This window comes from Cavia porcellus, unplaced genomic scaffold (genome assembly GCF_034190915.1).
Source record: "Cavia porcellus strain 051 isolate PalLab524CR breed Dunkin Hartley unplaced genomic scaffold, mCavPor4.1 scaffold_7, whole genome shotgun sequence".
Classification (NCBI taxonomy): domain Eukaryota; kingdom Metazoa; phylum Chordata; class Mammalia; order Rodentia; family Caviidae; genus Cavia; species Cavia porcellus.
This window is the reverse complement of record NW_026947490.1, coordinates 37,888,494-37,916,030: the sequence shown is the minus strand read 5'-3', so window position 1 is coordinate 37,916,030 and position 27,537 is coordinate 37,888,494. Positions and strand designations below refer to the sequence as shown.

At 40.0% G+C, this 27,537-nt stretch overlaps 1 protein-coding gene across 1 annotated transcript; it reads left to right on the top strand.

Annotated features, from left to right (window-relative positions):
• Positions 1-253: 253 nt before the first annotated feature.
• LOC100721472 (extracellular calcium-sensing receptor-like) lies at positions 254-27,262 on the top strand. Its single transcript, XM_063254047.1, has 6 exons — positions 254-456; positions 2,165-2,456; positions 18,014-18,811; positions 23,448-23,702; positions 25,147-25,270; positions 26,241-27,262. The coding sequence occupies exons 1-6, from the start codon at positions 254-256 to the stop codon at positions 27,260-27,262; spliced, it is 2,694 nt and encodes an 897-aa protein (XP_063110117.1).
• The last annotated feature ends 275 nt before the right edge of the window (positions 27,263-27,537 follow it).

Sequence of the window (27,537 nt, the reverse complement as noted above, 5' to 3'; positions counted from 1 at the left end):
CTTGGCTGGAACCTCCTGAGGCTCAGGCCGCCTGAAGTTCCAGGGACACCAGGTGTCCTGCCCCACTGTGCAGCTGCCTGGGGAAAAAGCCTGCTGCCATCAGGTGCTTGATGCAGCAGGGATCACTAGCTCCCCAAGGTGTAATGGCCATGGGATGCAGTGCCCCAGGTGAGGGGCATTAGATAAGAGCCTGACCACTGTCATTTAGGTCTGAGGGATCTGGTCACAGCTGTTGGTCACAGCCAGTGCAGGCATGAGGCTGTGTGCCCTGCTGACCACACTGGCAGGTGCCCTCTTGGCGGTCCCTGGGCCTGTGGGTTGGCGGCTACCCGGCCTTACCCCTCGCTTCGAGCGTCCAGGGGATGTGGTGCTGGGTGGCAGCTTCTGCATCCTTCATTTCTACAATGCTGTTTCCCTGGATTTCACAACACTGCCTGCAGGGCTGCCATCCTCAAGGTGAGCAGGGTCCCCGGGTCCCCATGCTGTGGTGCTACAGGTCCCCACATGTTGTTCTGTGCCTGATCATCTGGCTCCCAGTTCTTGGTGACCCTTTCTGTGCATCTCCTTCTGGCTGGCTCCTGGGTAGCCAGGTCCTTGCTGTGTTCTATGCTCAGGGGCTGCCAGCTTTGGCAAGCATTCCTGGGCCTCTTCTCCTTCTAAGCTGGGAATAGGGCTAGATGCGAGACAGGTATTCTCAGTGACAAAGCTTAAGACTGCTCATCAGGAGCTGGGACTCAGGTTCCGCTGTTTTCCCTTTGCCTTTTTCTGTCCTTCAGTTTCCAGTGCAGCACTTGAGTTTTCTATTTTAAATCAAACGAGACCCCTTTCTGTGGGTTTTCTTTTCCCTGAGTTGGTGATTTCTTGGAAGTGCAGAAACTTTTCAATAATATGAGATCCCAGTTGTTGATTCTTTGAATTGTTTCCCATGTAGTTTGCATTTTGTTCATGTATTCTCTGCCTACCCTTATGTCTCCAGGACTTCTACCTACCTTGTCTTCCAGTCGATTTAGTGTCTCTGTTTTAATACTGAGGTTTTTGATCCATTTAGACATTAGGTTTGTGCATGGTGATAGGCATGGATCTAGTTGAACAGAACTGTTTGCAGTCTCACAGTTTGAATGTCTACTTTGTATGCTTTAATTTTGTAACTTCAAGTATTTCTAAGAGGATAATATATAATTTATCAACTAGTGATTTCTTACTGTTCAGTTTTTAAAATTATTTGTTATTTCTAACATTCTTTTGTTATTTTCTCTTTAAATAAAATTTTTAAAAATGATGCCCTCTGTCTGCCTCTTGGGTAGAAGCTTTCTTTTTCTCAGTAAATATATTCTACTCTTTAAAAAATGAATAAATCATACATATTTAATTTTATGAAAATTTTCAAAATGTTTTATGAAATGACATTTTGTACTACCATGAGAAATGCCCAAGTTTTTCCTTGTTCCTTTAGGACTTTCACTGGGTGTTATGTTTGAAAATTAATAAATAATAATTGTATATATGTCTGGGTCACACTTCAGCATGTTGATGTGTGTATATACACCATAGACAGATTAAGTTAAAAGAGAGTTTTTAAAAAGAAAGATTAAATTAGCCTGATCAGTGCATCCATGATTTCATGTATTTTTGGGGAGGTAAAAAGCACATTTAAAGTCTACTTTTATTAACTTTGAAATACACATTAATTTTGGTGGCCTTTACCATGCGTGGGCATCAGAGTTTATGCTCATGCATATGGCCAGTCTACCTGTCCAGCACCTCCTGGACCTGACCCACTTTATGGTGTGTTTTTTTCTGTATTTGGTTTTGAAGTCATGGCATTAACATTGAGTAATGTGTCTACTACTCTTTCTTCCCTGCTTATTCCATGCTTCCTTCCCTCTTTCTTTTTTGAACATGATTTTGCAAAATTCCTCACGCTGAGATTGATCTTGCAATCTTCCTGCCTTCCAGAGTGCTAGTATTGCAGGTGTGCACAACTACACTCCAACCTCCTGCTCCTTGTCTGTTCTGAATGACGTTGTGTGCATTCTGTGCGCACGTTCCATGGAAATGCAAGTTGTCAAACATACTGTGTGTGCAATGCATACAGGTGTCACTGACTATGCCTGCCTGTCCCATCTGCCTTGTGCTGACTGTGACCTTGGGCTTCTCTCCTCAGTGTGTCCAGCTGGGGCTACCGGGTGGCCCAGAGCTTCGTCTTTGCTGTGGAGGAGATCAACAATAGCACTCACCTGCTGCCCAACCTGACGCTGGGCTTCTCCATTCGCAACTCCGGGGACTCTGTGCATGGGGCCATGCACGAGACTATGGCCTTCCTCACGGGGCAGGAGGATCCCGTCCCCAACTACTCATGCCACCGTGGTCCTCCCCAGGCTGCCATGGTGGGGGACACACGTTCAGCCCTGTCTGTGGCCATGGCCAGGCTCCTGGGGCTCTACAAGTTTCCCCAGGTGAGTTCTTCTGACACTGTCCATCCTCCTGACACCAGGAGAATGGAAGAGGGGCTGAGGGGATGGTGACACTGAGCCACTCTGCTGTGGAAGGTCCCTTCTGTCATAGGCACACCTGACCCTGCTCTCTCCATGACCCCTTGTAATGAGAGAGCTCTCATCTCACCACTTGGGGGAGCAAACAGCTTTGGATCAAAGGCAGAGACAGCCTCATCTCATCCAGCTGCCAGGAGCGGGAGCTGAGGTTCAAATTCAGCTAGTGGGATCCCCACTGTCCTGGGTTCGAGTTGGTTCTTACAGCTGAGATAAAGAATGTAACTCTCTATCTGTGGAAAATATTTACAGGTTCATAGCCTCCCATCCTTAAAAAGAAATTTTCACTAGTCAGTAAGAGGCATGGGAAGGGTTTTATTAGGTAGAAAATCAAATGTACTCACTCAAAGAAATACAGTGCAGGACCTCAAGAAAGATTTATTTTCTGGATTGGAAACATTTTTGCTTCTCTTTAGGGGATAGAAGCAGCAGGAAAATTGGTCCACACTACGGATGTATACCAGCCTATTTATAGGTATTGGACCACTTTGTTTTAAAAAAAAGACAGCCAATTTAGACATTCCTTTGATTCTTTCAACCAGTTCCTTTTCTTGAGTATTGAGTTCTTGTTCTCTGTTTCCTCATTTAAATCAATATATAAACATAGAGTATCTCTAAGGAATTTTGGGTGTGATGGATCTGGAACAAGAGGAGCCTAAAGGCAATGCTGATATGGATCACCTTGGGCAACTGCACCTCTGCAGTGGAAATGCAGTGTTCCTCAAAGTACGATGTCTAGTTCTAATTCTGCTTGTTACCTATTTTATTTCTTGTATCTTATCATGTTTCCCAAACCTGAGACTTTTCTTCTGTACTCTAAAGTGTCAGAAGGTTCTATTTTCCTATAACCACTGCAATGTGAACAGGAGCATTGGTCTTCCCTAGTTAGGGATCCAAAGTTTCACCAGAGCTGATCAGAAGGAGACAAAATTTGTTATTTGAAGAAATCATTTCCTTTTGATTGCCTTAAAAAAGTGGACAAAGACATTAGCAAGTCATTGGTGCTCCGTGTTTTATAACCACATTAGCAAACCTGAGCAAGAAAGAAAAAGTAGAGTATTGAGGGATAGTGGCTCCAAAACTGGTTAAGTTCAGTAGCATTTGGTAGAAATCTTTTATCTTCAATATTAACCTCTATTTATTTAGGGGTATTTACTTTAATAAAACAGGCAGAATTTAAGTGTACATGCACTTTACTTTTTGTTAAAGCCATAAATTTAAAATTTATGACAATGGTGAGAGAATATACTAAACAAAACACATCTCTTTGTGTGAACATTGGGACATTAATTTTTAAGCATAGGAATTAGAACCTATATCTGATCTCTATTTCATAGGCATGAAGATGTATTGTAAAGTTTGGTTGAGATAATATAAATATAAAGTCTGAACTAGATAACAAAAATTCAGTTTATTGCACAAGGTTGACAAAGTATAGTAGCTAAAAAATTTATGTTGCCAGTTTTATTTTATAGGCACAGCTATATAAGAAGTTAAATCTTTACCTGAGTGGTACCTGAAATTACATTAAGATAAAACACTGGGAATATACTAAAAGAGGCTAAAGAACACATTTTGGAACCGCTAGTTCGGTGGTGGTGAACCTATTCGAGAACAGTGTCCAAACTGAAACACAAATTCCACTGTATAGGTTGTCTCACAGAAGACCTATTTCCGCAGAACACTGCCAGACAAAAGTCACAAAGTTTCACAAACAAAATTTAAATTCAAGAGGAAACTTAACATTATAGCATAATAATTATGATGGCTTTCTTATACTAGAATCATTAAACTCTTCTATTATCTAAAAGAATAATTTAATTTACCTTTTGGGATAAAGGAATTTATCATTTGTCTGCATTTGTTCAGTTACAAAATATTAAGTGTTATAAGTCTCACCTAAATTCATTACTTTTCAGAAATAAAATGACTTTTACAGTAGGATGTATTTGTTTACAGAAGTATATGATAGGTGGCTAAGACCTTAGTTTTGAATATCAGAGCATTACTGTCTATAATGTGTAGTGTTTAGGACATCTAACTCTCATGATAAAGTTAAGCAATGTTCACATAAACAAAAGCTGAAAAGTTTACAGTTAAACAAGTTTTGTTAGTGAATGCCAGCATAGTGAGGTGTTCTAAATTTTGTGTTTTAGAGGATTTGTATACTCAGAAAACATAAATGCATTTAATATACCAAGAGGCTAGTAATAATTAGCACCAGAGTTATTTAAAACAACTGTTCTATATATTCGCTTATGTTTTACTGTTATGGCCAAATTTAGATTCCTTGACCAGGTTTACATAATGTAATAGTACTGACCTGAGTCAAAGAATACCTTTAAACTTCCTGGACCCTGATGACCATAAAGGACTTATTTCCTAATATGCATTGTGTGTCATTCATTCATTGGTTTCCTTCTTTAGTTTGACTTTTAGAGATTGGGCCTTTCCTTGTGGTTTAGAATGGACTTGAATTCATTATGTGGCCCTCACTGGACTCAAATTCTCAGTGATTTTTCTCTCTCAGCTCTCTGAGAGTACTGGGGTTACAGGTGTGTACCACCAAGCCTGGATTGTACCTCACTTATTGAATAACTGAATGTTTCTTTGGCCAAATCCAATAGATGAAAATCATATCTTGAATGGTAGTACCAGATTTAAGGAGATGTTAAAATTTTTGACCATTTTCTATATCACTGTTTAAGAGGCAGATATGATGTGTATTGCATCAAATAAAGCATCTATTCATTATTTTGTGTGCAGTCTTAACTCTGTAAACTCTAAGCATGATAGCTTAGCCTAAGAACATCATTTTCTTCAGGTATATTAATCTCTAGTCCTATCTGTCTATGTGCCTATCTATCTTGGTTCATGAACTGAGTTTGTTTTACAATTTTGAAAAATGTAGCCATGAATACGTTTGTATGGGAGAGGTGCCCATGGTCCTGTGTCTCACCCAATGTGGAGTTTGCAAACAAAAATAAAATTTTGGCAAATACTTTTGTTTGTGAACCAAATTGTTTACAAACAAAAGCAGTAGCAAAGTATGAATATAGACATAGATGAAATTACTTTAAATACACAGAATGCAACAAAAGTGTATAAATGAGGAAAAAAACTTGTATAAATATTTTAATACTAAATTTATTGAGACATCATGAGATTAATACAGGATATCTTTCACCTCTATAATTATAAGAGGTGCTCAAAGCTGTGGCCCTTAGCTTCCAGACATTTATTAGTAAATCAAGCTGCTGAAATGTGTACACATTTTTTGTAGATTCTCCATGTATTTTATATTTTTACGTTATATATCAAGTATGAAATTATATTATTTCACTCAGTAAACCTAAGAAAGAAATCTGACACTTTGATGTATAAGCAATTCATGAAAATGCATTAAGTGACCAAATATTTTTTATCTTTCTATAGTCTTAAGAAGTGAAGAACATGGAGCTGGGGATTTAGCTCCGTGGCATAAGCCCTTCCCTGCAAGTGTGAGGTTGTGAGTTTGATTCCTGGTACAAAAAAGTATTTGAATTTATATCCAATATTTCATAACCAAGATATTGTTATGAACATGTATCGGTATTCTATTTTTATTTATTTTCTTTACAATTACTTCAGATTCTATATGATAAACTATAAACTAGTTAATATTCATAAAATACATCTATGTATAATCTTTAGCTATCAAAATCTTAAATTATTACATACAAGAGCAATGGGCATTGCATTTATAAAACCAGTTTATTAAAGATAAATATTATCTTTATTGGCTAACAAAATGACAAACTGTTAAGAATATTTACTAACTTAAAAGACATCTTGACTCTTAACAACCAATTTAAATTAGCTCACAGGTAAGACATGCGGACACAAAATATTTGAGCTAATATCATAGATGTCTATTTATCTATAAGCCAACTAGCATAGAACATTTAGAGGATCACATACACCAGAAATTTTTAGTATATGTGCTGCCAAAGCAAGCACACATATACCAGAAATTGATGGATATATTAACCTAAGTCATATAACCTTTTTACTGTCCATCTTTAAGCTTCTTATTTGCAAGTTTGATGTAAGCCACGAGTGCAGCACTCTGTGAAATTTTGAGTTTGTTTCCCTTTATTGTCTATATAACTGTTTTCTTAAGAAAGAAACTAATGGTCAGATACTTGCAAGGGCAAAAAAATAAAAATAAAAAATAAAATTGATACGAGCTTAAATTTTTTAAAAATCAAGCAGGTACAAGTTCTTTATTCAATTGTGAAGACTTAGATTAATAAGCAGGAAACCTAGACATGTAGGATACAAAACAATTACATTAAATCAGAGTCCACTTTAGATGCATTGGATAGGGTGAGTTATAATCTGATTTTTTCTTAATTTCAACTTTATAAATATAAATTGTGTAGTCACTTAGAACTTTTCGTAAGGAATATCAATTAACACTCCTTAAGGAAACAAAGTAGTGACAACATTTCCTTTAATATTTTAAACTGTCCCAAGTACTTTTTTTCTTGATAGTTAACACTATACATATAATCAATGGGAGTCAGAAAATAGAGAGATGGACTGTAGATTGTTAGATGGGATTGTTGTTTACTTTTGTTTCCTTATTGTATAATGAATTTTGAGGTCTTGTTTTTTACTCTTTACTTATACTTGGAGAAAAATTAACCTTCGAAAATCCTCCATTTTAAACTGTTCCCAAGACCATAAAATATAAAGGAGACATTTTGGCAAAGGATATTGAGTTCTCTATCATCATTAAAAATGCACTGTCCACTATCACTATCTACCTACCTTGTCTATTTTTGGAAAAAGAGAAAAAAAAGTGACAGGAAACATAGGACCCTGTTTAGATCCCTGAGGTCAGGCAGCATGATTAGAGCATCTCCACCTGTGGTCGGACCAAAAGCTACCTTGCTTTTCTCAGGGCCTTGCTACATGGGCCCCTGTCCCAAAGCAAGGGCACACCATGTGTGCAGCCTGTCTCATCCCGTGGTCACAGGGCATGGGCTGTGCACCCCACTTTCTGCCATGACTGGCCTGGCATCCCTGCCAGTCGCTCAGAACTCTTCTGTGGGGTCAGGCAGTTCCCCTGCCTCAACAGGCCAGACAGCAAGAGAAGGAAGTCACACACAACAGCAGTGCGTCCTGCAAACAGCTCCCCAGAGCCTTCAGGTCCAGGGAACTGTACTGTGTGCAAGAGACTCACAGGAGTTTAAAAGCCTGGAGATGCCACTTAGCAAACAGAAGTCAGAGGCCAATTTGGATTGGGAGATAAGCTTTAAAACTCATTCTAATATTACTGTTATTAGTGGTGTATTTTTACATTACAAACAAATTTTATTGTTATAATCTCTTTGAGGAATTGGTACATTTACCTACTGCATCTTCACCATTTTTACTTCTTCACCCTGTCCTCCTCTCTCCCTGTAATTATTTGTTTCAATTTGTTTTATTTTATGTATGCTTCAAATAGGAATATATTTCTGAACTAGCGAATGAAAAGAGTCCTGGCTCAAGCAGCAGAGCACAATGTCAGTGTCTCTGCTGAGTCCCTCTTCTCAGGGGGGAGAACATTCTGTGGTTCTCCTTTTTCTCAGAATCAGATCATAAACAATTCTACATATTAGCACAATCAATTTTTAGTTGGTACATTTGAGATACACAGAATGATCACATTCACTGCAGGAAATTTGTCCCTGTACATGACATATCTCGCTTCTTTCCCCATTTCCCTACATTCCCTCGAAGTACTCTTCTCTTTTATTTATAAAAGGTTTGTTTCTATTTTTCTTCTATTCTTTTTTTCTTGTTCATTCCTTCCTTTCCCTTTTCCTGCTCTCTAACTCTCCTCCACATTCCAACATTTTTTTTTACCATTTCTCAATGTCTATTACACATTTTAATCCTATTTACACTGGTTTTCTCATGCCAGAGAAACAATGTGTAGTATTTAAACAGGTGTATCCAATTTATTTCACATAAGAGCATGGTCTCTAGGTGCATCCATTTACCTAGAAATGTCTCGAGTCAACGCTTCTCTGTGGTTGAGTGTCAGGATTCAATGGGGCTCCTGAGATTCTTATGGTAAAGAACCACAAGAGGAAGAGAAAAACAAAGAAAAGACAAAGTTGGGGTCAGGTGGAGCCCTTATCCTCCTGAGGACTGTAGCACCTTTTATTATATCCTGGGAAAGATAATGTCAATTTCAGCCCCTCTGACTAGCAGGCCTGGACCCCTTGCCTTCTTGGTGCTGGAACAACTTGTTTACATAGCTGCTTTTGGTCTTTCCTTTTTCTAGGCTGGCCGTGCTTTATCCCCCACACATCAATCTCCAACTTCCATGGCTCCCTACAGCTGAGTAGTACTGCATTGCATACAAAAACCACATCTTTACTCATTCACCAGCTGGTGGTGATTTGGGCTGTTTCCAAAATTTACCTGTTACGAACTGTGCCAGTGTATAGGGGAATGCATATATCACTGCGATACGAAACCTTGAATTCTTCTACTAAGAAGGGGAAAAGCTGAGTCAATTGGGACCTGCCGTCCTAGTTTTTTGAGGAATCCAACGCTGATTTCTTAAATAGCCCTAGTAATGAGTTCTACCTATTTCCTCTTCCTGTAGATTTAGTGTTTATATTTTAATATTTAAATCCTTGACCCCCTTTGACTTTACTACATGGTAATAGACAAGAGTCTAGTTTTAGTCTTTACCATGTGGAAAGCCAGTTTTTGCAGGACCATTTATCAAAGAGGCTATCTTTTTTCCAGTGAACATGGTTAGCTCTTTTGTCAAAGATAAGTTAGTGAGTTTGGAGTTGTGTCTGCATGTTCTAATCTAATGAACTGATAACAGAGTGAAAGGACAATCCACAGTGTGGGAAACATTTTTAAGCAAATTGTCCCTCAGATAAAAGACTAATATGTATAACATAGAAAGAAATGGAAAAAAAAAAACAGATCTCCCAAATTCAAAGACCCAGTCCAAAATTGGGCATCTGAAATGAATAGACACTTCTCAGATGAAGATGTAGAAACAGAAAATAAACTTATGGAAAAATGTTTAACATCATTGGTTACTTCAGAGATGCAAAACAACACTGAGATTCTACCTCACTTCAGAAAGAATGGCTATTATCAAGAAATCAGCCAATAAGAAATGCTAGTGGGGCTTTGAGGAAAAAGCAAACTTTTACCAACTATTGGTGGTAGTGTAGACTGATACACCCACTGTGGAAATCAGTGTGGAGATTCCTAACAAAGCTAGCATCATCTGTCCCATTTAACCCAGCTATTCATCTTCTGGGTATCTTCCTGGAAAAATTAAAAACATCATACCACAGCAGTGTTTGTGCACCCATCTTTCTTGCAGTAAAATTTGTCATAGCTGAATGCTGGAAAAATCCAAATGCCTATCAACAGAGGAATAGAAAAAATGTGGTCTTTTTATACATTGGAGTACTACTCAGCCACAAAGAAGGATAAACTTGAGACATTTATAGGGAAATGGATGCAATGTGAGACTGTACTCCTATGTTAAATAAATTAGAGTCATAATTGACTGTGACTATAACATCATATAGTCTCCCTGGTGTGAAAAACTGGAAGAGGAAATAAGGTCCAGAATGTACAATGGAAATTGTAAAATGGGAAGAAATTGTTCAAAGGAAAAGAGGAACTAGGATGGAGGAAAAGGGAAAGGAAGGAAAAGAAAAAATATATGAGATAGTAATACTACTAGTTTCTCTTAGTTTATTGATAAGAAACCTTTGTTCTAGTAGTTTTGGAGAATTGTTTATGCCTATATCTTAGTACTTTGATGAACTACTTTGAAGATAACCATATGCAGTATGTTAACTATAGTTATTCTCTTATTATTTGGTTTTGAAATTTTGTTTTATTTTTTCCATAAAATAAAATAATCTAGAAGTGTTTTGGAGAAGTTCTTGGGGTGTTCTAAGTAGTGTATCATGTCATCCACAAATAATGATAGTATAACCTTTTCCCTTCCTATGCTTTTTAAATTTATTTCTCTCTCTTGTCTAATTGCTTAGGACACTATTTCCAGAACTATATTGAATAAGAGTAGTGACAGTGGATGTCAAGCTCTGATGAAGGAGGAAATTGTCTTGTCCCTGATTTTAGAGTGAAAGATTTCCTTTTTTGACCATTTTTTGCACTTGGACCGTTAGGTTATCATAGATGGCTTTTATTAGATTGAGATAAAGAGAATCCATTCCAGTTTTACGTAGGTATTTTATCATGAGTAGTGATTGTCAAATACTTTTTTGCACCTATAGAGATGATGATATGATTTTTGTGCTTGATTCTGTAAATATGGTGAATTACATGTACTGACTTTCATATATTGAGCCAACCCTGTATCCCTGAGAGGAACTGTGTTTGGTCATGAGATATAATATTATGGGTGATTTTCTGCCTTTTGTTTTGCCCCTAGTGAAGTGAGGACTGTTAAGTCCATGTTCCTTAGGCAGATTGGCCATAGTTCTTATTTAGTTGGATCCTTCTCTGATCTTGGTATCAGAGCAACATTTTATTCCAGGAATGAATTAGGGAGCATTTCTTCCCATTTAGTTTCATTAAAGAGTTTAAGAAACAGCACAATTAGATCTTGTTTAAATTTCTTACAGAATTCAGCAGTGAATCCTTCAGGGCATGGGCTTTTCCTTGTTGCTAGGTTTTTATTTACATCTTCTGTTTCACTGATTGACATTGATTTATTTAGAATTTTTATATCCTCTTGTTTTGGCTTTGATAATTCATATGTTAGTTCCAGGAGAACCAATGGCTCAAACCAATGTAGGAGATCCCACAGTGCCTCACTTCTCCAGCTCCATGTCTCTCTTTATGCTGGCAACTTTTCTCTATGGTCAGCACCATGCTGACTTAGTTCAGCTGGTGTTAAGCTGACTGTCAGTTTTGAATCACAGCATATCATTGGATCTTATCTCTTGGTCTGTTCTGCAAGTCTACTTCTTTTGATCGGTGAATTGAGAACATTTACACTGATGGTTATTACTCATGTATCACTTCTCCTTGTCATATTATTTTCCTGTTGTTGTTTCCCTGCCTTTCTACCTTGTTTAATTACTTGGTCTGCCTGATTTCTTGTCTGGTGGATTTATTCTGTTGGAGTTTATGGAGTTGTACTCCTTGTTATTTGTTTCCAGGATGTCTTTCCAAACTCTTTAGAGTGCTGGTTTTGTGGTCATAAATTTCTTTGTTGTTGTTTGTCATGGCAATATCTGATTTCTTCATTAATTTTGAAAGACAGTTTTGTGGAGCACATCAATCTGAATTGGAGGTTGTTTTCTTTTGGGTTTGAAATACTTCCAAGTTCTCCTTGACTTGATGGTTTGTGCTGAGAAGTCTTCTGTGATTCTGATGGACTTTCCTTTATAGGAACCCCATTTTGTTTATTTTGTCTACAAGCTTTTTATATTTTGTTCTTGTGTTGAATTTTTGGAATCTTGACCATTTTATGCTCTTTTGTAGATTTTTTAAACCTGGCTAATTGGATCGTATGCCTTACTTATCTGTTATTTTTTCAAGCTTGGGAAGTTTTTGGCCATTACTTCTGTGAACAGGTTTCTTATGTCATTTGTGTTATCTTCTGCCTTTTCATTGACTCTGATCAATCTTTATTAACAATCTTTGCATCATCTAGCAGATCTTGGCTTGATTTTTTGTGGCACCTTTCTATTTTTAAAAATCATTCTTTTGATTATCACTAGCTGCAATCCTGTCTTCTACATCTGGTTTTGTTTCCTCACATTGGCTCACTCTGCTGCATATACTTTCTATGCAGTTTTTAATCCCCTGATTATCTCTGAATCTGTTTCATAGGTTCTGTATCTTTCTTATGTCAGGCATTCATGGTTTCCATCTTTTTTTCTGAGCTCCTCTTTTTCTTCAAATCTATATGTCCTCTAGAGTCACTAACAATGTCTTTTATTATGGTCACCACCTCTGCAGTTATCTGATAAATTATTGCTGATATGATTTTCTTCTAGAGCCTCATTCATCTGCTTTATTTCCTCTGTTACCACTGCAGAGAGTCCAGGTGGATGGCTTTTGAATTGCTTCACTTCGTTGTCCCCCTGATATTGTCAAGCTGGAAGTCTGGTGTTGAATCTTGCTTAAGTGTCTCTCATTTTCTTTTTTTTTTTCTGTTTCATTCTGGGTTGATAGATTTCTTGCTAATTTTGAGAACCCTTATGAAATGTCTACTTCTCAGAGACGTCTTTTAGATGTATCTGTCTTTTGGATTTTGAGTCTGTTGCAAGATCCTACCTCTTTAATTTATTGGAGATGAAAAATTATTGCCCATGTGGCCTAGTCCCTGATTCTTTGCGTCTCACTTATAGTATTATGATCCTTAAACAATATAATTCTTGGGATATGAGGAAGAACTTATTAGAACAAATATGTCACCTTGTCTAAATTAGTACAGTCAGTAATAACAATAGCATCAAACACAATTTAGGAAATGACAAACTGAGGTAACTATTACTTTGTCCCCTTAAACCAAAAAATTGTATACAGTACATATGCCCTCAGTATAATGATTTTACCTTCAGGAAGGAAAAAATATTTTTGTTTTTGGTACCAGGAAGTCAATTCAGAGCCTTGTGCCTTCCAGGCAGGCACTTATGCTGCTGAGTGATGCCCCCAGCTGGGGAAGAAAAATTTTAAGTGATTAGGGAGAAAACAGAGAAATAAAAGAAAAGGAAGTGATTAGAAGTAAGGCGGGAGAATAAAGGAAGTTTATGTGAATTTTGCTGAACTGGTGAAGAAGACAGGAGGTAGAGAGAGAAGGAAGAAACAAAAACAATTCAGAACTAAAACTAAATACAACTTTAACACATGTAAATACTAGAACAAAGAATCAAGAAAAAAGAAAACAAAACAAAAGAAAAGGAAAATAAAGGATGAAAATGTGCATTTCAGGACAGGTCTCTGCTGTCTCCGTTAGACATGTATAGGCAGGTAAAGCCCTGATCCATGTTAATTAATCCCAGCAAGCCAGCTGTGGGTAACAGCCATGCAGGGGTAACAGATAATCCTAGGATGCTGGCACCTTTAATGCCACTAAAATTCTGGCTGCTTTCTGGCTAGGATGCTGGAACCTGATATGTCCAGCCTCTAACACTCCATTTGTCTCCTGCTGCTTTGAACATGGCTCCGTGCCACTTGAGTTTCCCTTCTTGACTTCCTGCTCACTTGAACTCAGTTCCACCTCAGCCTGACATTCAGAGCTGCTAGATGGAGCCAACCTCTAGCTGCTCTGAGTTCTGAGCTCAACTGGCAGCTCTCCAGGATGGCTACTTACTAATGTTCTCTCCTGGGGGTGTCGGAACCCATATAACGAACCAGCCACTGCAGTTCACTGTGTGCACTTCTCTGTTCCACTGGTGCATTTCTCAATGTGGGATTGGTGGTAGTCACTCTGCATCTGCAGGTTCAAGCCACCCTTCTCACACAGTGATCAGGTCTAGAGAGGAATCCCCATTTGCCACCTTCTTCTTCTGCACTGAGGTCTCTCTCTTTGGTCTCCCTTTGGGCTTCAGTTTTCACTTCAGTTCCCTTCTGGGCTCCAGGGACACACTTCCGCCTTCTGTTCTTGGCAATACTATATTTCAGCATCTGGACACCAAATCTCAGACACACAGTTTCTCTGCTGCTCACCATTCTTCCATCTTCCCAGAAGTCTCCTGTGCACATTGCTTAAAGAGCCTTCAGCCCATGCGTTCCAAAGCAGAAACATCATGGTGGAAGGGAATGGCAGGTGAAAGCTTCTCAGTTCATGACACCCAGGAAGCAGAGAGCAGGGCAAGAGCTTCTCCCATGTATCTTTTTAGTTGCTTTTTCAAAGATCAGATGACCGAATGTGACTGAAGTTGTTTCCATGTTTTTTACTCTGTTCTGTTGGTCTCTGTGTTGAATTTTGTGCTACTCTCATGCTTCTTTCTTTTCTTTTCTTTTTTTATTTAAAGAGAAACAAATCAAAACAGTAAAAGGATACAAGAAATACAGAATTTCAAAAAAATAAACAGTAAGAAATCACTAGTTAATAAATTACATATTGTCATCTTATAAATAGTTGATCAATTTACAAAATTAAGCATTCAAAGTGGACATTCAAACAGTAACACTGCAAACAGTTGTGTTCAATGATCCAACAAAAACTTAGTAATATGGTCATCTATCTTACACACCAAAACACACTTGTTGTGTCCTTTAGAGCAATTTCTTTTCCTCTCAGTTTTACAATAACATTTAAACATTTTGGGTTTTATTACTCCCACAGTTCTTACTACTTTTTTTGGAAGAGAATAAAACCAAGTGTGACACAACAAAGCAGAGTCAGTCAAAACAAAGGATGGACATAGTACATGATGTAAAAACAGAATACAAGGTAATCAACAAGGTTACCATAACGCCCCTTGCTACCTTAAAAAGAATTGCCTGTATCATCAGGTATAATAAAGTTGAACTTAACAGTACAGAACAAAACCAATAAAACCTAAATATTGGAGACATTACTGAACTTCAAAGAAGATAATAGTCAAACCAGAGTGAGCATCATAGTGCATCTTATTGCCTTCAAAGTGGTTGCCCATACCCTCAAAATTGATAATATAAACAGAACAGAATAAGGTAAAATCACTCAAAACAAGATGGTGAGAGCAATACAGGGCTCCAAATTGAGTTAATAGGAAATCAAAAAAGTTACTGTAATATATCCTGCTAATTTTTAAAATTTTTTCCCTTAATTAAAAATAATAATAAAAAAATAAAATGAATTTTTTTAAAAAGGGGGGAGATTGAGATAAAAGAGGATGTAACAGCATAACAGTACAGGTCAGAACAGAACAATTAAAGCAACATAGGGTTTCAACACAATATAACCTGACTTAATCGTAGTTACCATAGTGTCTCTTTCCTTGAAATATTTGAATATAACTTCGTATACCATAGCATCAAACATGTTAAGACAGTGTGAAAACATTCAGGAGGATGAAAGTATTACAAGGTATTCAGAGCCAGCTAACAGAAAACAAACAATGGTTTCTATATCATCTCTTTGCCTATAAAAAGTTTTGTTTATACTATTATATATAATAAAATCTAATAAGATACATGATAAAAGCAATGGAGACAGAAGAACAACAATTTGATGGGACCTCAAAACAAGATGATACTAAATCAGCACTAGCTAATGTGGCTTCTTTGTTTTTGTTGCTAGAGTTTCCTTGTATAACCTGACATTTAGGATTGTAATGCTTCTTACTTTGCTCTTTTTCTTCTGAATTGTTTTGGTTCTTCTGGTTTCATATAAGTTTTAAGATTGTTTTTTCCTAGTTCTTTAAAGAATGTAGATGGTATTTCTTTTAAAGAACTGCATTAAATATACATGTTATATTTTGTAATATGGCCATTTTGGTTAGTGATTCTGCCTATCTTTGTAGATACTACTGTTTTTCTTTGTCTCTTTATTCAGAATACTACAGTTTTCATCATAGAGACCTTTTCTTTTATGGGTTATATTGATTATAATGATTTAATTTTTATGATATCAAAATTGGGATTCTTTCCCTGATTTCTTTTTCCTTGGGTTCATTATTGTTGTATATAAATGCTCTTTAAATAACTTTGAAAAAATAAATAAATTACTAAAATAAAATCAAATAAAATGCCTATTAAGCCTAAAAATAATAAATAAAATTTAGCCCAAAGAGACTGGACCATGAGCAAAAATAAATAAGTAAATGGATGAATGTTATTTGTATTGATATGTGTCCCGTCACTTCTGTGAATGTGTTTATTAGCACTGAGATAATTTAATTCGTTCCTATTCATAGACCAATATGGTCATGATTTGCATTCTGTTTGCTAGTATCTTGTTAAGGATTTTTGCATCAAGTTTGGACAAGATATTGGTTAGTCAACATGGCTTTTCTGTGTTGTGTCTAGTTTTGCAGGGTCATGCTGCCTTCGGAGTGAGTTGGAAGTACTTCTTCCTTTCATGGAAGAGTGTGGGAATGTAGGCCTTAGCTTTTCCGAAGGTCTGATTTAATTCAGTGTTGAATCTGTCAGGTTCTGGGGTTTGTTTTCATTGGTAGAATATTTATTACTGCATCAATTTTTGCCTGTTACTGGTCTCCTAGGATTTTCATATTTTCTTGGGTCTTTTTTTAATAAGTAATATGTGTGTAGGTTAAATACTTAACTTCCAGGTTTCCAATGTAGGACAATATAAGTTTTCAAAATAAAATTTTTGCATAATTTACTGAATTTCAGTTGTGTCTTCTGTGACTTCATCTTTTTAATTTGTAATCACTGTGGTGTGTGTCTCTTCCTCCCCTTTTTGGATAAGTTTGGCAACTTCCAACCCATTCATTCATTCATTGTATTTCTGCATTCTTAATTTCATTGATTTTCACTAGAATCTTTATAAATACTTCCACCAACAGGTTTTGGATATGAATCACTCTTGCTTTTCTAGTACTATTCTAGTTATTATTTGGGATCAGCCCATTTTTCTCAGTCAGCACCCCATTTTTCTCTTTGACATCTTGTCTGGTTGCCTTGTCTCCTTGTGATGGGGATTTTGAAGCCCCTCATTGTAATTATAATAGTCTCCATGTACCTTTGCATGTCAAGCAGTTTTTGCTTTATGAAATTGTGTCATGGGCATTTAGTTCATTAATAACTATAGCTATTGTCTGTCTCTGTGAGTTGACGTTATTAACAGTATGTATGGATCTTGTTTCTTCTTAATCCAATGGCTTTTGTTTTGCCATTATTTGTGTTGTGTTGAGATATGGTCTTGCTCTGTAGTTCAGGTTGTCTTTGAATTCCCTGTGTAACCCAGGTTGACCTTGAACTTGTAGCAATCATCCTGTCTTGGCCTCCTGAATGCTAAGATCACAGGCTGTGACACCAATACTGGCTCTGCCATAACCTCCTTCGGTCTTGTGATCAGTTTTGGTTTGAAGTTCACTCTGCGAGGGGTCAGAGTAGCTATTGCTACAAGTTTTGGGGCTTTGGCTGCAGGAAATATGGTTTTCCATCTTTTCAATCTCAGTTAAAGTGTGTTTCTGTGGATGAGGTATGCCTCTTGCAGTCATCATGGTGGTGGGCTTTGATTTTCATTCAAATTTTGATCTGTGTCTTGCCCTTGAGCTTCTGAAGCTATGATGGTCTTTAGACTCTGCTTTGACTTGGTCAAATACCTTCCCCTCTTGCCAGGACTGAGGGTGGGAATGGACTGTGGTTGTTAGAGGAGCAAGTCTGGGAGAAAGTCCAAGCCAGACAAGGGAACTGGCTTGTCTCACCCCTATTTCTCATGTAGACTTGTGAACAGCTGGTTTCTGATTTTTGGTCTATTTTCTGTGCTCTGGAACTCCCCACAGGTCAGCTATGCATCCACTCTGCCCAGCCTCAGTGACAAGAACCAGTTCCCATCCTTTCTGCGCACCCGAGCCAGTGACCTCACAACCTCCTACGCCATGACCCAGTTGGTGCTGCACTTGGGATGGTCCTGGGTGGGCATTCTCGCCCAGGATGATGACTTTGGGCAGCAGGCTGGCAATCTAGCCAGGGAGGAGCTGAGTCAGGCAGGTGTTTGCATCGAGTTCCACCTACACATCCCTTCCCGTCAATCCCCTGAGAAGATTGATGCCAATGTGCGGAAGATGGAGAAGAGCACAGCCACGGGGGTCCTGGTCTTCCTGAGTAATTCTAATATTCAGCTCATCCTCCATAGGCTGGTAGGCAACCGTGTCCTTGGCCAGGTCTGGGTCAGTGAGACCCTTGTGCACACAGTGATCGCCCTGGCCACGCCTGGTGCCTCCTGGGTTTTGCAGGGTGCATTTGGTCTTAAGCTACGCAGTAGCCATGCACATGGACTCTCAGAGTTCTTTGCCCACCTGCACCCCAGCCGGACCCCAGAGGACATGTTCTTGAGGAGGTTTTGGGAAGCCACCTTTGGGTGCAGGTGGCCACATAGTAATGACACTGAACCAAGTGACATGCAGCTCTGCTCAGGTAATGAGACTCTGAGAGACCACGAGTACCCTTTCCAGGAAGTGAGTAGATTGGAGGCCGCATATCCAGCTGTCTACAGCATTGCCCATGCCCTGCAGGACATGGTGCTCTGTGAGAATGAGAACAGGGAATGTGGAGATCCTGTACACTTCCAGCCTTGGCAGGTGAATAGGGTCACAGGGAAGGGAGAGAACCAACATCCTTGGTGCAGCCATGGCAAAAAATGGCACCCTTGGGCCGATTCCTGGGGCTACAGCCCAGAGGTGTCTGACATGAGCACTGCACCAGGAGTCCCAAAGCCATACTGGCTCTGTGGGCTCAGATGTACTCTATTTCTATGGTGTGGTTCCATTGAGCACATCCCAGATGCCTCCTGACATTCAAATTTCAGAATTACTGTGAGAAGTTTTGGGTGTGGATCCCAAGTTTGAGATTTGAACCAATAACTGATTTATAATAAGTGCATGATTCATATTTGTCCTTAAGATAAATAGCAAAGAGCTTTTAGTGTGTGTCTCTCACGTGCATGAGATATGCTGTTACTAACAAGTTTTCCTTACAGTTCCATGGATTAGCTCAGCCATGTGCTTCCAAGGCTCTAGGCCCACTGCTCATTTTTTGTTTTATTTGAAATAGGATGTAGCCAAGTCTTTGGAAAGCCAAGAATCTTTCCAGGTCTTCTTCTCTTCTTGGCAGTGTCAAGCTTCACTCCACACCATTGCTGCTCGGGAGACCCAGGCTGTGTGCACAAAGGTGTTGTTTGGCCCACCTTGATCTCTGGGTCTTGAGGATGACCCCCTGCTAAACCTGTTCTTTCCAGGAGGCCTCTCCACTACAGATAACCATGTCCCTCCCCTGACCTCCTGGTCCTTCATGCTCCTGTCCAGTCAGGGTTTTCCCTGTTGCTGCTCCAAGCCAGTGTATCCAGAGGGATGCTTCAGTAGACCCTTGCAGTGTCTTGAGAGGAAGGCCCCACAGGTGAAGTTTTCTATGAGTTCTTTCTACAGAACTCAGAGATGGGGTGACCACTTGAGATTGATAAGTGAGCTACTAGCCTGAGGGAAGCCACGTAAATTTCTGTAAGGCTCTGTGTTTTTATTTTTTGAAAAGGAAGAAACAAACTTCTCTTTATTCACATATGATATGGACACAGGTTCCTAAAATGCTATTATGTCTAAAGAAAAATTTCTAGAATGAACAAATTGAATTTAGCAAAGATGTTTAGACACAAGATTAATAGGAAAAGTAGGTAAGTTTGATATGTTTGGAATAATCAATTAAGGAATTAATATTATTACATATAATAGAATAGGATAACTTCAAATATCCAGGAAAAAAATTAATCAAAGACATGCAAGACTGCTATAATTACAAACTACAACATATTGAAAAGAGAAAACTTAAAAGATCTAACTAAAAAGAGACAACATTTCAGAGATGGGAAGACTCAAAGTTGCTATGATGTCATTCTTATCAGAGTGATCCATGAATTTGAGACAATTCCATAAAATATCAACAGGCTTTTTTAATAGTATCTTTTTAAAAACTTCATTTTATTGATAATACACATATATAATGATGGCATACATCATAGGGAATTTGTACATAATATATCTTGATTCTTTTTGCCCCCAACCATCTCTCCTCTCTTCAATTTCCCTCCTCTCCTTTATTTACAAAATCTTAGTTTCCAATTTCTTCCTTCTATTTTCTTTTCCCTTCCTTTTTATTCTCCTTCTGCCTCCCCAGTTCTCCTTCCCACTTGGACATTTCCTTCCCTTTTCTCAATATCTATTATAAATTTTGGTGGTTATTTACACTTTGGTTTTCTCACGCCAGAAAAACAGTGCAACTTGTGAACAGGTGTGTTCAATTTATCTCACTTAAAGGAATATCTCAAAGTGCATTCATTTACCTAGAAATGTCTCAAGCTTATCTTTCTCTGTGGCTGAGTAGTTCTCCGTTGTATTAACTCCCCTCCCCCATATTTTCTATATCCATTCATCAAGTGGTGGGCTCTACATTAGGTATTATAAACTGTGCTGCTGTAGTCATGAGTGTGTATCTTTCACTGTGGTATGATGCTCTGAATTCTTTTAGGAAGATACGAAGAAGGGGAATAGCTGGGTCAAATGGAACCTCTAGTTTTAGTTTTTTAAAGCAGTCTCCACACTGATTTCCACCGTAGGTGCCTCAGTCTACACTACCACCAACAATGGGTAGGGCTTCCTTTTCCCCACAGCCCCAGTAGTATTTGTCACTGGTTGACTTATTGATTATAGCCATTCTTTCTGGAGTGAGGTGATGTTAAATTGTTTTCATATATTTATTTGCGGTTTCTACTTCTTCATTTGAGAAGTCTCATTTCATTTCAGATACCAGTTTTGATTGGGTCTTTAAATTTGGGAAGTCTGATTTTTTGAGGTCTTTATATATTTTTATCTGAAAAATAGACGTCCATTTTTCTCATTCTGTGTGTTGTCTCTTCATTGTGTTGGTGGTTTCTTTTGCTGTGCAAAAGCTTTTTAACATGAAGAGATCCCAGTTTCTGGTATTTCTTGTGAGATAGAGTTTTTATTCTTAATAACTTTGCCTATACCCTTGTCTTCAAAAGTTCTATCCATTCTCTCTTCCAGCCAATTTAGTGTTTCTGTTTTGATGTTTAGATCTTTGGTCCATTTCAATTTTGGTGTAGAGCCTGGTGAAAGATATGGGTCTAGATTTAAACTTTGGCATGTGGAAAACCAGTTTTTCCAGCAAACAGGCTATCTCTTTTCCAGTGAAGTTGCTAGATTCCCTTGACAAATATAAGGTGGTTGAGGGTGTTTGGACTTGTTTCTGTATCTTTTAATCTGTTACATTTATTCTCAGGTCTTTTTTTACCAGTACTATGTTGCTTTTATCATGGAGTTTTGTAGTATAATTTCAAGTCGGTGATTGTGATGCTGTTTGCCTTACCTTCATTGCCCTGAACTGCTTTTGCTCTTCTAGGACTCTTCTGGTTCCTAAGGAATTTTAGGATTGTTTTCTCTACTTCAGTGGAGTATGCTATCGGTACTTTGAATGGGGCTGCATTAACAATTTGAGGAGTATGGCCATTTTCACTATATTGGTTATTCCTACTCAGATCAAGCAATGTCGTTACATATTGTGGTATCTTGTGTGATCTCTTTTTCTGCATACTGTAGTTTTCTATGCAAAGTTCTTTTATTTTGTTTTTAGATTATTTCCTAAGTATTTCACTTTTTATGCCATTGTAAAAAGTGTGGTTTCTCTAATTCCTCTCTCAGGGGCTTTGTTATTTGCATACAGGCATGGTATTGAATTTCAAGGTTGATTTTGTGTCCAGCTACATGACTGAATTTAGTTATTAAGCCTCGAAATCTTCTGATGGAGTTCTTGGAGTCTTCTGTGTAGAGTATCATGTCATCCACAAATAATGATAATTTAAATTGTCCTTTGCAATTTTCATTCATTTTCTTTCTCTTGTCTAATTGTTCTAGTTAATGTTTCCAAAACTCTATTGAATAAGAGTGGTGATATTGGACAGGCTTTTCTTTTTCCCTGAATTTAAAGTGAAAGTTTCCAGTTTTTGAACATTTAGAAAAATGTTGAGCTATTGGTCTGTCATAGATGGCTTTTATTAAATTGCAATAATGATTTTCTACTCCAGTTCTCTGTAGAGGTTTTATCACGGGGTTGGTGGACTTGGTCAAATGCTCTTTGTGCATGTGTTAATATGATCCTATGGGTTTTTTTCCTTGGTTCTGTTAATGTAGTAGTGTCACGTACTGATTTTCATACATTGAGCTACCCCTGCATCCCTGAGGTGAATCCTACTTTGTCATGGTGTGTACTCTGCTTGATGATATGCTGTGTATGTTTAATGCTTGGATTCTAAATTCCTCCCCAGTTGGTGATGCCTGATGACTCTGACATGCTGCTATCCAATGGATGGCAAAACAGGGAGGCTGTGAAGAACATCTTCCCCACCAAGGCACAGCACAAGTGGATATCCTCTGCCTTGAGTGGAGAGCTGTCTCCTGGGGAAGTGCTGCCGGAGGTCAGGGAAGAGGCTGAGGAAGAACAGAGTGCTGTTGTGACCTCCACTCTGATTCAGGGACCTCTTGTGGTTGGAGACTGAGAATACATGTGGCTCGGAATGGATGGACACTGAGGATGCTGGATGCAGGGCAGGGTAGAGAGTTTAGAAACCCACAAAGATGTTATGTCTGCACATTGCAAGGTGGATGGTGGAGTGCGGAATGAGTGGTGGGAACAAGACAGATCTCAAGGAGGATGGATCTGAGATTCAGCTTGCAGTGTAAACTGCTGCCATGGCTGGAGAGTGGTTGCCTCAGGGGTTCCTGTTACAAGGCCCTGCAAAGGAAAAGAACCAATGTAGGGCTGAAATTGGGCTAGAGATAGGGGCTGGATTGTGCTGGGAGTGCAGAGGGCAGGGAGTTACGTGGATGCCACCTGTGGAGGAGGCATTGAACTTGGGATAGAACAGGAAGCCAAGGATGGGACACCATAGCCATAGTAGCCCTGGGTTCCTGCTTCCATGGAACAGATAATGAAAATTTAATTAATAACTCTCTTGAAAAGATAAGTATGATCTTATTTACTGCTAAATATGGCTCATTTTTAAAATGTTCTTTGATTCTACCGGAAGTTAAAGGTGGAGCATTTTCCTGGGCCCCTGAAGTTCATGTGCCTAATGGACCGGGTGGACTGGAATTCCACTTGCCATCCCAAGCCAGGGCCTTGGCCAGGCTACATGTCACCCTCCTTCCCCAGCTCCTCCACCCCCTCAGGAAAGTGAGCTTCCAGACCCCTGATGGTACCCACATCATGTTCGATGCCAATGGAGATTTGGTGACAAAATTTGATGTTCTCCAAGGGCAGTGGAGTCCAGAGGGCCAGTTCCACTTTGTTCACATTGGAAAGATGGATCCTCATCCATCTTTGGAGAACAGAATGATGATCCTCTTGAAGGACAGTATCCAGGTATGTCTGATGAGTGCACGGAGAGACTCAGGCCTCAACCTTGGAGTGGGGGAAATTCAGTTTCAAGGAGCTTGTCTCTGGAGCCATGAAATGGGTGTGGTTATAAATCAGGTCACCTGTGGTTCAGCCATGCTGTTTGTCCAAAGTAGACTTTTGTAAGGATTAAAAGGCATTTAGTCCTCATGAATGCCAATGATTTTTATTGATCTGTGTGTAGTGTTGCACACCTTTCATTCCACCTTCTCAAGAAACTGAGACAGGAGAATTTTAAGTTTCAGGCCCTTCCTGGTGACTTATTGAGAACTTTTTCCAAAATGAAAAATGAAGAAACATGGCTGGTGATGTCACCAGGTGAGAAAGCTCTTGGTTCACTCTTTGTAGAGAGGGAGGATATGAAGAAAGAAAGAAAGAAAGAAAGAAAGAAAGAAAGAAAGAAAGAAAGAAAGAAAGAAAAGAAAGAAAGAGTACCACACCAGTGTAGTGAATTGGGGCAGTGGTGATCTTTGATTCTTTTTCTCCACCTCGGTCTCAGAGTCAGGCTAATGAGGATCTGGGAGGCCACAACTCTTCACTACACCTGTCCCAGGCAGCACTGTATGACAGGGCTGGCCTCTTCCATGACCCAGTGCCACATGTTCCCACTATTGGCAGTGATGTTTAGGGCTGTTCTGACTCAGGAGTCACTTCAGTCACCTTCTGTGCAGCCTGGACTGGCTCTATCCCTGTAGCATCTCCATCATGGTGCCCCAGCATTTCATAGGAGATATGAGTTCCATTCTTGACTTCTTCCTGCAGGGATACAGCTCCATATTCAATGGACTTGTGAGCTTTTCTGTGGGTTGGAGGTGGGGTTCCTATTTCCTTTTTTTTTTTCATTGTTTTGGTTTTTAGAGACCAAGGTGTCATTCCGTAGTCCATGCTGGCCTTGAATTCATTATGTAGCCCAGGATGGCCTTGAACTCATGGAGATCCTCCTCTGTGTGCCTTCCAAATACCAGGATTACAGACACCCACACTATGCCCAGCTTCCTGCTTCCTTTAGAGGAACACAGCACCCATTCTTCTCTCCATGTGTCTGTACCCAGTCCTTCTACTCTGTTGTTCTCTAGAGATTGGGACTGGGCAGAGAAGGGATAAACATGGCTGTACAGATCCCTGTGCTGCAGGAGACTTGGCATATCTGTGCATGAGATGATGTGGGGCAGGCACTAGGGATTCCAGATATGGGACCCAACAGCAATGGGAGGGGCCCTGTGCACAGGGTTTTCTGAATATCCTCAACCCCCAGGAAGCCACATGCATCCTCTGGACCAGGAGCCCAGTCTTCTCATGATTACTCCTTCTGCAAATGGGTCCTGAGAGCAGACAGGACACTTTCCCTGCACAATGGCTGGTGCAGAGAAAAGAACTCCTCTCTGCTGCGTCAAGATTTCTTGGGCCCTGTGCCAATAAGGTCTCTACTGACCCACTGTATATTGCCTGCCCTCAGGTGCCCAGCTCTGTCTGCAGCACCAGCTGTGAACCAGGATCCAGCCAGATCCCCCAACAGGGAGCCCCTCACTGCTGCTTTGAGTGCCAGCCCTGCCCAGAGGGACAGTTTGCAGACCAGAAAGGTAAGTAGACAGCTGCATTCTACTGCATCAAGCATAATCTTGGATGACCACTCACATAAGAGGGTACAAGATCTGCATTCTCTGGGAACTTTGGGTGAATAAAACCATTGTCAGTTGTGCTCAGGAAAATGTGGTGGAGATGGCATCCCAAAGAACCCTCCCCTCATGTGCACTCATCTCTATTTGGCCTACAGCAGGGTGACCCAGTTCCCCACATCCTGACCTTTGGTTTAACCTACCATCCTTGGAGGCCTCAGTGAGATTCTTGTCATCTCATGATGTCTTCTGCTTTCCATTTGTGTGATGTCCCTTCCCATGGGTGTATGGTAATTAACCTCACCACCCAGGCTCCTTTTGTCATGCAAATACAATTCCTCCCAGCTCTGAAAGTAGAAGTCTGAGCTTTGTTTCAGCAGGATGGGATTTTTGAGTCCTGTCTCCTGGGTTTGTATGTATGTCTTCCTGGGATCCCAGTCCCTTCTCCTCCAGAGGGGCCCAGGCATGTGGGATTATGCCCTATTTAGGAACTCACTGAACCTTAATTAGTTCACATCCAATTTTCCTATGTGCATTTACAAACACCTTCTTATGTTCTGGAGATTAAGACTTAGACAAATTAGTTCTAAAGATACAATGTGACCCAGACACCTTTAATAAAGCAATTACCAAACTTCCAGCCCAGCCATTTGACATAGTGACTTTGGGAGACTGTGTCAAAAGAAGATCTAATAAGTGGGCTGAGAATGTAGCTCAGCACAAAGGCTTTGAGCTTGATCTCTTGCAAAAGCATAAAATTATTTTAAAACTCCACAAATACATAGGAACAACATTTTTCCAACTGCCAGTGACTCTATGCCCATCTTATTTTATGGATGATTAAGAATAATCCATAAATGTGGCACTACCTCTCTCTTGTACACTGCTTATGTAAAAGGGACATGCCCAACATGGTTCTGTGTGTCTCCCACAGACATGAAGAGCTGCCTTCAGTGCCCTGAGGAGCAGTACTCAAGCCAGAGCAAAGACTACTGCCTTCCCAGGACAGAGACCTTCCTGGCCTTTGATGAGCCCCTGGGCCTTGTGCTCACAGTAGTGTCACTGTCACTGGCCAGCTTGGCATGCCTAGTCCTCGGGGTGTTCCTGTGGTTCCAGCAAACACCAGTGGTCAGGGCCAATAACAGAGCCCTCAGCTATGTGCTCCTGGTCTCCCTGACCCTCTGTGCCCTGAGTACCTTGCTATTCCTTGGCCGTCCCTCACCTACCACTTGCCTCCTGCGCCAGATCACCTTTGCTGTGGTGTTCACTGTGGCTGTGTCGTGTGTCCTGGCCAAGACCCTCACTGTGGTCCTGGCCTTCAGGGCCACTAAGCCAGGACAGAGAGTCCACATGTGCCTAGGGCCCAGTGCCTCCTCCTTTGTGGTGCTGGTTGCCTCTCTAGTACAGATCATTCTCTGTGGGATCTGGCTGGGTACCTCCCCACCATTCCCACACAGAGACACAGCCTCAGAGCCTGGCCACCTTGTGCTCCAGTGTCACGAGGGTTCTGGCATTGCTTTCTCCTGTGTGCTGGGTTACCTGGGCCTCCTGGCAATAGGAACCTTCTCTGTGGCCTTCCTGGCCCGGGGCCTGCCAGATACCTTCAACGAGACCAAGTTTCTCACTTTCAGCATGCTGTTGTTCTGCAGCGTCTGGACAGCTTTCTTGCCCCTATACTTCAGTGCACGGGGCAAGGCCACAGTAGCTGTGGAGGTCTTCTCCATCCTGGCCTCTACTGCAGGGCTGCTGGGTGGCATTTTCTTCCCCAAGTGCTACCTCATCCTGCTGAAACCTGAAAGGAATACTCCACCGAGTTTGAGAACTGGACCCTGGGCTCAAAGGGACTTGGGAAGGGGAGTCCCTCCAGGCCATCCCCACAGCACCATTTCAGCTAGGCCTCCCAGTCAGCAGCAGGATCCTGGCTCTCAATTCTTGGTTCCTGCGTTGACTACATGATAGTGAGTAAGTCATTCTGCATCCATGAATTGATACACGGATAAAAAAAGGTGATCTCTTCAAGCATTAAATGGTATTTGTGGTGGAGGAGAAAGTACTAGTCCATAATGCAGCATGGGGAACCTTAGAACCACTGTGCTGAGAGAAGGCAGCCAAATGAAGAGCATTGAGTGATGCTAGATCCCAGGCCTCAAAATTTCCCAGAAGGGGCAAATTCAGGGGACCCAGTGTAGAGTATATTTTCCTGCTGTTTGGATGGCAGATTGCCAGTTCCA

Bases quoted from the DNA above. Each gene is read 5' to 3' on its own strand.
- LOC100721472 (XM_063254047.1), top strand. From the start codon at position 254: ATGAGGCTGTGTGCCCTGCTGACCACACTGGCAGGTGCCCTCTTGGCG. The intron at 2,457-18,013 runs GTGAGTTCTTCT...AACTCCCCACAG, and splicing joins GGCTCTACAAGTTTCCCCAG to GTCAGCTATGCATCCACTCT. The intron at 18,812-23,447 runs GTGAATAGGGTC...CTCCTTCCCCAG, and splicing joins TACACTTCCAGCCTTGGCAG to CTCCTCCACCCCCTCAGGAA.